Raw genomic sequence first — 13,589 nt, forward strand, 5'->3', positions numbered from 1 at the left:
AAAACTAGAAAGAACTGGAGCTAAAGAGCAGATTATTGCGGCTGCCACTGCATGCAAAGAAAGTAGAGGTGGAAGACCTCTAACAAATCTTCTTCAAAGGCTGATCTTTCACAAATCACTGTGTATGGGGCACAGAGGGTGCCAGTGTCAAACATGTTGCTGCCCTACACCCAGGCACTGCAAAAAAAAGCAGAGTGGCTCACATGTAACAAACGTTTTCCCGAGGACAGCAGGATATCAGTCCTCACACATGGCTGACATCATCCGATGGAGCCCACCACGAAAACCTTATGTCAAAGTTACTAGAACTCTGACTGTCTCTCTGAGCAGGCTCACGCATGCAAATATACCATGCGGCCATGCAGGGGTCCCCTCAGTCTTATAACACAGAATTGAAGAATAAAGAATAAAACCCATGAAGTGGAGACCCAATTCTATAGGGAGATGGGCGAGTCTCCTGAAGACTGACATCCTGCTGTCCTCAGAGAACACTTGTTACAGGTAAGCAACTCTGTTTTCTGCAAGGACAAGCAGGATGGAAGTCCTTACACATGGATGAATCCCTAGCTACAGGTGGCCCCTTATCTTCAGTTTATGACCAGTAAGACTCTGTTAAAGTTTGGAGTTGAAGAAGCAGCCTCCTCTGTATGGAAGGACTGAGTTAAAGTCATGGGATAGGAGGCAATGTCCTCCTATCCCATGACTGCAAGCTGGTTAAAAGTCAGGAAACAGAGAGTAGGATTCAATGGTCAGTTTTCACAGTACTTGGACCGGTGCTTTTTAATATATTTATAAATGATCTGGAAAGGGATATGACGAGTGAGGTGATCAAATTTGCAGATGACACAAAATTATTCAGAATAGTTAAATCTCAAGCGGATTCTGATGAATTGCAGGAGGACCTTGTAAGACTGGAAGATTGGGCATCCAAATGGCAGATGAAATTTAATGTGGACAAGTGCAAGGTGTTGCATATAGGGAAAAATAACCCATGCTGTAGTTACACAATGTTAGGTTCTATCTTAGGAGTTACCACCCAGGAAAGAGATCTAAGTGTCATAGTGTGTCAAATCGTCAGCTCAGTGTGCTGTGGCGATCAAAAAAGCAAACAGAGTGTTGGGAATTATTAGGAAGGGAATGGGAAATGAAACAAAGGATGTCATAATGCCTCTGTATTGCTCCATAGTGAGACTGCACCTTGAATACTGTTCTGGTCATCGCATCTCAAAAAGGATATAGCTGCATCGGAGGAAGTGCAGAGAAGGATGAACAAAATGATAAGGGGCATGGAACGGCTGCCCTATGAGGAAAGGCTAAAGTTAGGGCTGTTCAGTTTGGAGAAGAGAGGACTGAGGGGCAAAATGATAGTCTACAAAATCATGAAAGGACTTTAACAAGTTAATGTAAATTGTTTATTTATTCTCTCAGATAATAGAAGAACCAGGAAGCACTCCATGAAGTTAGCAAATAGCTCATTTAAAACAAATCGAAGAACATTCTTTTTCACTCAGCGCATAGTTAAGCTCTGGAATTCATTGTCAGAGGATGTGGTTACAGCAGTTAGAGTAACTGGGTTTAAGAAAGGTTTAAATGAGTTCCTAGAGGAAAAATCCATAAACTGCTTTAATCAATAAGGAATAGAAGCTTGAGATCTATTTAATGCTGGGTACTTGCCAGGTACTTGTGACTTGTATTAGCCACTGTTGGAAACAGGATACTGGGCTTGATGAACCCTTGGTCTGACCCAGTATGGCAATCTTATGTTCTTAAGCTATTAGGTTTAAGCTAAGAATAGGAAACACAGAGGAAACAGAATAGTTTTCCTCATTACAAACCAAATCATGAATATCAGAAGCCATAATTTAAATCAGTGGTATTAGTCTATATTACTTTATCTGTTGTCATGTACTATGTAACTCAGCAAGTCAGACAATAATAAGAGAGTGAGAACTGGAATTACTGCATGTAACAATGAGCTTGCTATAGGGTTGTTTTATATTTGATTGGCTGATTTAATGTTGTACATCACTCTAGGTTGTTTGAGGAGATGCTATTCATAAACTGAAATAAATAAATAAATAAATAAGAAGCCCTCTTCTAACATTTCCTTTTTAACTCTGAAATTCAAGTATGGATCCATTTTAGTTCACACTATTCTATACAAATTCTGCACTTGGTCCTGAGGAATTCACCTGAAGCTCCAGTTTGCGGTGTCAATGACCATGGAAGTTTCTGAATGCATGTTGGCCTGGATAAACCCAGCTTGGGCTGCACTAAGGGCATACGATTAGAGGATTACCAAGATCTATGGAAGAATTAAAAGTAAACCGCACCTCAACCAGCAAACATTGATAACAGTAGACCAGGCACAGCTGTGCCTACATGAAAGTGCATTCGTCTGGTAACAAATCCTCTCCGTAGCTGCATTCCAACCTTTCAGCAGGGTTCCTGGCTACAGTAATGTGTAACTTTAGAAGATTATTACTATAAACCCAATATCCACCGCCCAGCCCACTGAAATCCTCTGCTTCAGCACCTTGATTGCAACAGATGACAGGGACCAACGATTTGGATTTGTTTTAATGTACAACAACACACACATTTTATTTCTCTCTCTCTCTCTCTCTCATAGAAAACTGTAATGACTAGCAATGAAGACAAACAAAGCTGTATTTTAAAGGGCAGCTACCATGCCTGTTTCTTAAAGTGTTTTTCTAGTTAACGAATTCCCTCTCTGTAAATTTGTGAAATCATAAACAAACAAACTTTCAGGGCTAACTAGCCCTGTTTATTTGGGCAACTCCAGCCACACAAACAGCAGTCCTAAATTTAGCTGTCAAAACTTTGACTCACTAGATTTAGGAAAATTGTCAGCCAAAAACCTATCGGTTAGATTCAGCTGAAAATGGCTAAAAATAACTAGTAAAGTTAGCTGATCATTTCCATCACTCAGCAGCTTTTTAAAAACAGACTCCTTTGTGACTATGTATCTCTGCTTGAAATCTGCCATAGTTTGGGCTTCTACCATCTCTACTGCAAGTCTATTCCAGGTGTCCATTTATTTATTAGGTTTTATATACCGTCACTAGGAAGTACCATCGTAGCAGTTCACAGCATAATAAAATTCGCTAATACAAACATTTACTAACAAAACATTATTTCCTAAAAGAAATATGCATAAGAACAATTAAACAAATAAAACCAAATTAAGAAATGATAGATAAAATATATACTCATACTAGCCCCTATTAAGAATATCCTAAAACAAATATAATCACCCAATCAGTAAAAAAGTATTTTCTCACATCCTTTTTGAGCTTCCCTCCCTTCAGCTTTGTGTGATGACCCCTTTGCCCCCTTGATCTTATTCTGTAGAAAATTCTGCCTTCTGATACCTCAATGAAGTCTGCTAGATTAGAGGTGGCCAACTCCAGTCCTCGAGAGCCACTAATAGGCCAGGATTTCAGGATATCCACAATGAAGATGCATGAGATAGATCTGCATATAACGGAGGGAGTGCTGGAATTTTCAGATTTCCAATCACCAATTCGTCATTTCTAGAACTTCAAGGGGGACATCAACTGCAACCCATTCTCTCATTGGAAAAAAAAGTGTCCCAGATTTGCTTAGCAAAATCTGGAAACTTTAGACATACTACTTTTATTTTCCCTCTACAACTTTCATTACTTAGTATTACGTTACTGCAATACTAATTTGCATAAAGATTGCCAACCACTAATGGTTTTTCTAAAGGGCACCTCCACATTGAATGAACCCTTTAATGATATCACTGTGATTTATTCCATGTATGTTAAGTTCGTATTATTAATAATGGCAAGGGGAAGAGGTGGCATTAGAAATTCAAGGCTGAATTTTCAATTTTATGCACGTAGATGGCTTCAATAAAACTGCCTGGGGCTCAGTGTGTAAAAGTACATATGCAACCCGATTTCATGCATACTTTTATGCATACCAGGGTAAGCATGCTGCTGGGCAGAGTTGAGATTTATATGAATAGTTTTTGGGCCTAATTTTCAAAAGGATTTCCCCCCACATAAAACATGGGTTTATGCATGCAGATGGACTTTTGAAAATTTCCTGGTGGGTTGAGTGCCTAAAAGGTAAGAAGTGATTTTCTGTATATAGTTGCATGGACTAGAAAGAGGAGTTCCGAGGGGCGGCGGTGGGGGCATGGAAACCATTTACATGCATACTTTTGATTTTCGAACATGTGTGTGTGTAAATCTACTTGCACACATTTATACCTGTTATCGAGCAGCTGCAACTGCGTGCACACGTGTCGTGCTGAGTTCCGTGCACCCACTAATTTTCAAAGTGAATTTCTGCGCATAGGTCCACTTTGAAAATCTAGGCTACTGCTGTGTGGACCGCTGAAAATTAACCTTTATTTTGAAAACTATGGGGCCACTAGCCCCCCCCCCCCAAAAAAAAGAACAGATACAAACGAGGAGGTAAGAGTGGGGGTCAGTACTGACCCCCGTTTTAACCCAGGGCCGCCAGTTGATGCTGCTCCAACAACTCCACAAATAGAAAAAAAAAGTGTTTAAATTATGCACATGGTGGCAGCCCCCCCCCTAAAGCCAAACACAACCCCCACCCCCCCGCCTCCTCAAAGGCAAACACTACCCATCCCCCTGGTACTCTGATTGTCCCCCCCAAAAAATTAAGTTCAGCACCCGTCCACCTCCCTCCAGAACCCTCTGTACCTTAAACTGGATCCCATGTCGGGGCTGGGTGCTCCCATGAATCTGGCTAGTTCGGTGCCATTTTCCAAAATAGCGCCAACCTGACCTTGCCCCAGCCATGGGACTGGGATGAAGTCTGGGGATCTAAAGTATAATTATACCACTGATGAACCTCTGCGCATGAAGACACCTCCCTTCTAAAACAGGTCTAATTTTCAGGACATCCATCATGAATATTTATCATATACATGGATAAAGGACGTCTTAAATTTCCATACTTTGGTAAACCGTTAGTGTCCTTTGATCACCCATGTGTAGAACTCCTCAGCTAAGACAGACGAAACAAAATTAGCTTTTGAGTCTCTTAATGGTATGAAGGTTATTTTTTTGAATATTGGATAAATCAAGGCTGCGGAGCTAATGCAGCTGGCCCAAGCTGAGAAATTCTGCCCAGCACTAGCTGGATCAAGACCCTAAGGGTTTTCCAGCTCAGGCACAAAACTTTATTACAAGCACGTGTGGGCCTCTCTCACCTGTTGTTATTCTGGCAGCTGTTGCACTCAGAGGGGTCCACCTGTGGTACTGCTGTGTACACTCTGCCTCCCTGTGCGGGGACATAAATACAGGATATAAAACACTCACCTGCCCAGCGGTGGCTGAACATCTCAGCAAACCCAACCAGATTCATTCAAATATTAAATGCATACTTAACAGCCAAAAACAATTCAGCAGTGGTGTCATATCCTAGGAACCAAGGGAGCCAAGCAACTGGGCTATGTATCTGCTCTTTAAAGAACAAAAAAGATGAATACATAATAGCTGATTTTTTTAATGATCTCTCTTATGGTATATGAGGTCCCATCTGGACGAAAGAGTCCAAGCACTTCCATCTGACCCAAACATGCATCCTTCACAGATCACATTCATGTACTGCAAGGTGCTTTCCAAACTTCATTTTCAAAATTAACATAGAAATGATAGGCTGGTGTGGTTGAGATTTCAGTCAGAACATCAAAAGGCCACGTTTTTAAAAAATTGCTTAGTATTTCACTTAGGAACCTAGATTTAGGAAATTTTCAACACCTAAGTTTTTGGTTTAGAATTCAGATAAATTTACAAATCCAAATTAAGGCCTGCAATTCAATTACCTAGATTTAGGTCAGTTTTATAATAGTTCACAGACGTTTTAAATCAAATACACTTATAGGTTGCACCAGCTTTCAAAGGGAAAGTATAGGGAAGTAGATGCATATTTTCCCTTTGCAAATAATCCCCTAAAATACTCAAACACAGTTATACCTATTAATTTGTGTGCACTTTTGGGAAGGGGGGGAAATACACACACACATTTTTGAAAATACAAAAGTTTGTAAGTGTCAGCCCCTGCCTGGGTGTATGCTAGATACGGATGGGACCATAAACATTTTTAAGTCTCTTTGGGGCCGGAACCTCAGGCTAGCTCTCTCACGGTCATTTTCCCCCTCGGGAATATCCCTTCCAGGACCCAGAATGCTAAGGGGGCCTTGGATGCACTGATCTCTTTACCCCTGGAGAGTGGTGTGTGTCTCTTTAACAATGTGTGTGCAGTATTAAGCCCGAGAAACCACACTGGAGTCACCTGATTAGTGTCCAAAAAGAATGTCTTCACTGTTGTGCAATCATATAGTGTAGCATGGCGGCAAGAACAAAGTCCTCTGCACCACAAATGTCTTTCCTTTATTCCCCTCTATCTATGCGTTGACTCTCGAGACCAGGCCAAGGGAAAACCTCCACCTTCCAGGGACAAGTGGAGTTCCCAGGTGGGCAGGGTATCCTCCTCTGGCTGGATGGAAAACCCCTTCAAAGCTGGTAAAAATAGCAAATACAGTCTTTGGCACAGAGAGTAAAGCTCTCTCTCTCTCCCCAGGGGGGTGAAGACACCGGATGGGGGTCCTCCGTGATTTTTACTTTGCTCTTACTCACTGCTGGGTGATCTTCTGTTATATCTCTACTTTCTCTTATTTCTCTCTCTCTTTTCCCTGGGTCCCAGATAGGAGGGATCCCCTGGAACAGGCAGCTCACTCTTCTCCAAAGCAGGAAGAAGGGGCAGCCAAAGATCTTCCTCCTGGATGTCTATTGTAAGTCCTTTCCCTTTCAATAAAATTCAACACAGGACTTTTTCCTTGGGGCAGGTCACCACCTCCTCCTTCCTCATTGAGGGTTTGGAAGGGCAGGTCTTCCCTAACCTGAGCAGCCCCAGCCCCAAGGTTCCTCATGCCCTGAGCCCAGTTGGTACCCAAGATCTCACAAGGTTCTTACCAAGAAGATTCATCAAAACCCAAAAAAACACCCAGAGGGAAAATCCCAACCGGCCAGTGAGTGGACTGGAAGGGATACCCTCCCGATCTCGATCAGGATCCCCAAGCAGGGACCCTGATCGGAACTGCTCCCAGACTCTCTGGAGAGAGCTACTTAAAACCCCTTTCAGGAAGACAGCCATGCCAGCACCCTCAAAGGGAGGAACTGCATTTGAACGATAACCTTCTCGCGCTTCTCCAGCACGTCATCAAAGGTGACATTTTGGGCCTTTGATGATGACGTCAGGTGCTCGGCAGATTGAAGGAGCATCGTGGGCTGCACATAATATAAATTTAAAAACAGATGGGTCGGACAGAAGGTGATGATGTGCCAGACTTGGCCTGTGGGCCATGGTTTGCCCACCACTGATTAGCCATATGCTTCTTTTGGTAGGCCAGGTGGAGGAGCTGCTTATGCTGTGGTGAGCCCAGGCGGGGAGCTGCTTACTGTGAAGGAGTGTATGTTAGGCCCTCCTTAAAAGCCTGGTCCACCTTAAGCCACAGACAGGAAAAGAGCTCCACTCTGAGGGTGTTCTCCTTAGAAGGGGATAAGAAACTGGGCTCAGGGAGAACACAAGGGCCCCAGGGTAGAGAAGGAGCCTAGGGAAGGTTTTGTTTGGGAACTGCTGAGGTAAGCAGAGCTGCTTTTGTTACGTTTTTTCTTGAATTAATGTGACCAAACCTTTGGGTTTGTCACTAGATGGACCTAGGACCCTTAGCATCTGCACTAGTATCAGTCCAGATGGTAAGGGACCTAGGAATTTTCCATTCTCTTTCAGTCTCTCCATTGAGCTGACTATGATTGGATATTCCAGGGGCAAAGGTGGAGCTAGAGGTAGAGTGTGAAGATCAGTTTTGAGTTAGGTTTTGAGGAGTGAGGAGCCGTTTTATTTTATCCATGCTGAGTTGGGCCCACTAACCCAGCTTGGTATTTTTCTTGCATTTAGAGGAGATCCTGTCTTAGTACCTACTCCCTATCGGAGAGGGTCTGACTCCCTTTTGTAGAGAGCTTAGGGTTTTGTCGATTTTGATCCAGTTTGATAAGTTTCTCTTATTCTGGGGAACACCCTGTGTCTGGGGAAAGGAGCATCCCATTCCAATCCTAAAAGCAGGGGCTACAGACCTGTGAGCAACCCCGCTACTCCCTAGAGGAAGCAAGACCAGTGACAGCACTACCCACCAAGAGAGATTTTGGATAGAGACTTTTGGATTTTCCCCCTTTTTGTTCATGTGGAGGTCTTTTCCCACCCCTCTGCACAACTTGGTGGAGAAACTATGGTGAGACGAGTGGAGTCCTACATCAAGGACGACTTAATAAAGAGAACTAGGCTGGAATATTATAAGTGATCGCGGGGCTCCTGAGGAAGCTAGAAGGGGAAAAACGGCTGCTTTGAGCCATGATCACTAACAGTTTGTCATCTGGATATATTGAGTTTTAAATGCAAAAAAGAAAATTGACCAAAAAAATAGTTTTCGTAAATAATGGAGCTGTCCGGGCGACCGGCTTGTGAGAGGGCACGCTGTCAGGCTTGCTGATGAGTTATCACAAAAAGATATTATACAGTGTTTATTGCAAGACGAGTTTAACCAACTTGTGGGTGGTTCATCAGGTTTTCCTCTGTGTTAGTTACACTTTTATTATATTCAATCAAATGGTGCATAGAAGCAGTTTACCTCTGCAATATTTCTTACCAAAACACATCAACCAAGCAATATTTCAATGGAGCTGCATTCGCCTCGTTTTCCTATGGCCTCCCCTGCTCTATTCCTGCTCAGAGGAGACCCCCCCTGCATCCAGTATGCACTGTGTTAAGGTGGACCGGGCCCAGGCAGCTGGGACCGGTCTTTTAAGGTGTTCTGAGGGTTTCTACAGGGCACCCTCTGCCACAATGTGTAAGGATTGATTATTCAGACTTTCCAGCATAGCTCCTCATGGGAAAATTCTGCGCAGAGGAAGTAAGCGCAGTCTCTGCAGGTGATGTTTCCAGTGCAAATAATCAAAACAAAAGCCTGTGTGGACTTTTGCTTTGATTACAGGTACAAATTTTGCAGGTAAAATTATCCATGGAGCGTGCACCAATGCGGGCAGGTTTGATTATTGCCCTCTAAACTTTTAACAGGTACAAAAAACACAAGGGGGAAAAAACTGGAGTAGCTCACACCAGGAGTCACACCCAAACTCTGATACCCACAAACAAACTGAAAGTTTTCTTACGTTCAGCAGGTGGTGGGAGTGTTCGTACTCCATGTGGATCCTGGTGAAAGTGCTGGCATGACCCGCATAAAACCCAGGTCCTTCAGTCACCATCCCATTCATTAGACCATTGACTTCATTGGGAACTTTGTGGTGGATGTGAGGGCAGCCGTTGCCCAGGCCACCATGGATGGTGCCATTGATGTGACTCATGCCTGGTAGACTGCTGTACTCCACCATTTGCCCATTGACATCGGAGCCTTGATACAGATATCCAGGGGGGTCGTACTCTGCGAGGGGGAAAAAGAAGAGAGGCAGCATTTTAAAAACAGAAGCAGCTGGCAAAACTTCAGGTGCTAACACACTTAAGAGACACAAACAGAAGCAGTCAGTTCTAGGTAAGAGGGCAATAATGAACCTCCATGCAAAGCTTGCGGTCCCGGGAGTAATTTGCAATCGTTACGAGTGCAAACTCATTAAAGGGAACCTCCTCACGGCGTTTCCTTTTTTTTGTGCATCGAAGCAGGTGCAAAGCATGCCCAGGAAATCAAGTATGGAGATTTGATTATACAATCTTGCGGTGAATTTTCAAAGAGTTACATGCGTAAAAATGATCATACATGCACGTACGTAGCATCTACTTGCATACATGATCGAGCGCCCACTTTTCTAACGCACGCCCTTCCTCCTTCTCTTAGGAGCGTGATACAGTAGGCAAATGAGCCACCGTGTTAAAAAGGAGGTAGTAGGGGAAACTGTGCAACCCTCGCGCTTCCTCAGCATTGGCCACCCAGGAGAAGTGGCTGTGCACGGGTTAGGAAAATGGATGCTCGTTAATTGAGCATCAGTTTTCCTAACCTGACCACTGGCAAGACTTTTTTTTTTCCCATTTATTTTTATGTTACTTCTTTTTTTAGTTCCTTTGACTCAATATCGCCATGATATTAAGTCAGAGGAACTACAGAAAAGCAGTATTTTATGGTTTTCTGTTAACTTTGGGGCTCCTCAAGACTTAATGCCAGCTCCGGGGCTGGCATTAATTTTCAAGAGTAAAAATGCATGCATTGGGCACACATTTATTTTTTACATAAGGGGGGGGGGGGAGATGGCTAATAGCTTCATCATAATGGCATTTACATGTGATGAGCGCTATTAGCTACTCGAGTTTTGGATGTGCTAATCCCCTTATTGCATAAGGGATAATGGATGCACATCCAAAACACAGTTGCTTGCGCCACACTAATTTTGCCCTTATCCTGCACTTGTATATATATATAGATATAGATATATATAGAGAGAGAGAGATGATTCTGGTTCATTATGTTGAGTTTCTATGCATTTTTTGCTTTCTTGCTTCCTTTATTATAAAATTTGGAAGAGAGATGGGTGGGGCTTTCAGTGCTTCCCTAGGTCTTCTTGTGGTCAAATGAGTCCTCTCCATGTCCTCACTGCCTATTCCATGTAGGTTGGCGTGCCACTCAACAATGCCTTGAAAAGGTTGGGAAGCACTGCCAAAAGCAAAGCTATACTATGTTTTTTATTCCCACTGGTGATCCCCTCCCATCAAGCCCAGTCATCGCAGCGACATTTCGGGTGGAAAGGCATGGATTGTGCACTTGAGCCAGCCAAAGCTTGCCATTGTTGCGTGATGCAAGTAATGCACTCCCTCTGCTCCCAAGGGCTATGACCCAAGAAGCAGAACCCAGATCTCCCCCACAGCAGCTGTCATCTGGCTATCCCTCGTATGGGGTCTATTTCAATATTTGCATACTAGTCTAAAGATCAAGAATCGAGACAGTAAACTACATTACATTTTACTAAGTAGGTGCTCTCAGTACTCATACGTTTGGGTTTACCTGGGAATAACCAACCCCTCTGCAATGACTTACTCTGCATGAGGCTCTGCTGCCTGTTCTTCCACAAGCACATGACAATGAAGAGGATAACAATGAGGACCATGACTCCCAGCACACAGCCCACGATCAGGTACAACATGTCACTACTTCTGGCAATGGTGTGCGAGGTCCCAGCATCACTTCCACCATTGCTGCCACGGTCTGAAGAACTGGAGGGGGTGCTAAGGTCCTTCACAGGGTCTTCTGACACTCCAGAGGTCCGCCTGGCTATTGTGGATATGGGGGAAGAAGGAAAGGACGCAGAGGAACAGATTCATCAACAGCAAAGCTTAAGATACTATTTCACTGCCAAGGTTATGGTGAGCACTCCATGCTAAGCCAGCGGAACTTAGTGACAAGCTGGACTTATCCTTTGGGAGGGCTATTTTCAGATCAATTTACACTGAAAAAAATGTGTTTGACTCTTATAATGTGCCTTCCACAATGGAAGGATTTTTAGTCACATTGAGAGAAGGTGTTCCCAGAGTATATTTAGGTCAGGTCAGGGGAGGAAAATAATGTATGCAGATTGCATTTTCAAATCTATGCACGTTATTTTCAATGAAAGAAGTACCCGCAGAAAAAGTAAGTGCAAATATCTGCATGCTCTTTATACCCAAATTGGGGCAAAGTCTGCAGGTAAAAGGTACCCATGGTCTTTGTTCCAATACAGACAGTTTGAAAATTGCTGCATAATGTGGTCAAGCACTAATGACCTATGTAGGGAATAGATATCAGCAAGTTAAGGATCTGAAAGGGTATTAGAGGAACATGGAAACAATGAGAAACCTGACAATGATACAAAATTGTCTGTCAAGATTATATACATTCTCCAAGGATGGGATTCTATAAGAGAGATCTATGAGGTCTCAACAGTTCATACACATCATCAACTTCTGATAATTCTCTGGCCGAGCCGGTGACTCCGTAGTAGTGCACTGCCATGCAGAGAGACCGGAGTTTGATGCCTCACTCAGATCTTCTACAACCTGGATTAAACAAAGTTAGGGATGTGGTGCAAGTAGCACTCACAGCCCCTATGGGAGGGAGTCTCAGTCATTGCGCAATGGAAATACCTAATAGCTGGATTTAGTTTCTGATTGTAGGGTTCCAGATAAAATTCTGGTGCATGGCCCTCGGCCAAGGACTGTCACTGCAATGACTGGATTAAGAATATAAAATAAGGGAAAAATCCTCAAGTAGTTACAAATGAAAGTGCATGAAGCCTGATCCCTGCCAGGTTCCAACTGTGCTGGAAGCCCAAAGAAGCAGCATAAACTTCCAGGCCAAAACAACTTCTAATAGTTTCCATGTCAGTCCAATATGCAAAAAATTCCCTTTTCTCCCTACACTACAGGCATGATGCACATCCATTCATATGCAAAATGAGGATCCTTACCCCTGAAATATATCTTTTATTGCTATCACTTGGGCAAATAAAATTAATCTCACCTTTCGTCTCGCACATCATGACATTGCTATATTCGCTTTCCCCGTCCTCATTATAACACTGCATTTTAATATCATAGGATGTTTCCGGCTGCAGGTGACTGATCAGGTGCCAGTGTTTCTCACCTGTGGGGGGAGATAAACCCAGAGATACAGATCTTAATGACATAAGCCTGCAGAGCCATCAAATGTAATTTTCTTTTTCAAATTATCTATGTAGCGATACTATTTAGCGGGGGAGGGAGGGGATGGGAGTACTAGGGAACAAGGGGGGGGTGGAGTGGGGGTATAATAAAATGGTGGCACTCAAATATTTTCTTTATAGTTTATTGTTCAATGTTTCATTGTTTTGACATCAATTCATGATACTGTAGTGTTTATTATACAATGTGCCAATAAAAATTTTAAATATAAAAAAAAAAATTATGCAGAAAAATCAGCCAATAAAAAAGAGCAAAAATAAACTATTTTTGGCATATAAGAGTGAATTTTCAAAGACTTACATAGTAGGATTTGCGCGTGAAAAATCAGCATATGTGCATCTAAGAAGCCTTTGTATGGGCCAGGCAAACTTTCAGAAGGCCTCAAGTAGGCATCTAGTTCCACTGAGGTGTGGAAAAGTATGTGCAGAGAAAAGGGGTATTTCAAGTGTGCTGTGAAGATGTTCTAGGCCAGGATATTTGATAAACAGAACACGACGTACATCATTAAACATGTGCTTATGTTTCTTTTGTTTGCAATTTTTAGGTAGGGGGTCTGGAGGAAGAGGTGGAGGTCTGGGTGAAGGTACATGCACAAATAAGTATTTTCATTAGCAAGATATGCACAACAGTCAGTTTTATAAAATTCCTGCTTCTGTGCATAAACTGTGCTATTACATGCTCATGTTAGAATTTTGCATGTAAAACATGTGTGTGTGCGCGCTTTTTATAAAAACAGATGGACAAACTGTGCAAGTCCCTGCATAAAAAATGAGTGCATACTGAAACATACGCGCATATTTGCGGGG

General features: G+C 42.9%; 1 protein-coding gene across 3 annotated transcripts in view; it reads right to left on the bottom strand.

Annotated features, from left to right (window-relative positions):
• Window positions 1-13,589, bottom strand: part of CDON (cell adhesion associated, oncogene regulated) — a 175,345-nt gene that overhangs the window by 13,130 nt on the left and 148,626 nt on the right. For all 3 annotated transcript variants that reach the window (XM_029572715.1, XM_029572716.1, XM_029572714.1), the window contains 4 exons: window positions 12,584-12,706; window positions 11,126-11,359; window positions 9,258-9,526; window positions 5,240-5,310 (listed from right to left, as the gene is read on the bottom strand). In XM_029572715.1, coding sequence (XP_029428575.1) covers window positions 5,240-5,310; window positions 9,258-9,526; window positions 11,126-11,359; window positions 12,584-12,706 — 697 coding nt within the window. The remainder of the gene's footprint in view (window positions 1-5,239; window positions 5,311-9,257; window positions 9,527-11,125; window positions 11,360-12,583; window positions 12,707-13,589) is intronic.

This window comes from Rhinatrema bivittatum, chromosome 12 (assembly GCF_901001135.1).
Source record: "Rhinatrema bivittatum chromosome 12, aRhiBiv1.1, whole genome shotgun sequence".
Classification (NCBI taxonomy): domain Eukaryota; kingdom Metazoa; phylum Chordata; class Amphibia; order Gymnophiona; family Rhinatrematidae; genus Rhinatrema; species Rhinatrema bivittatum.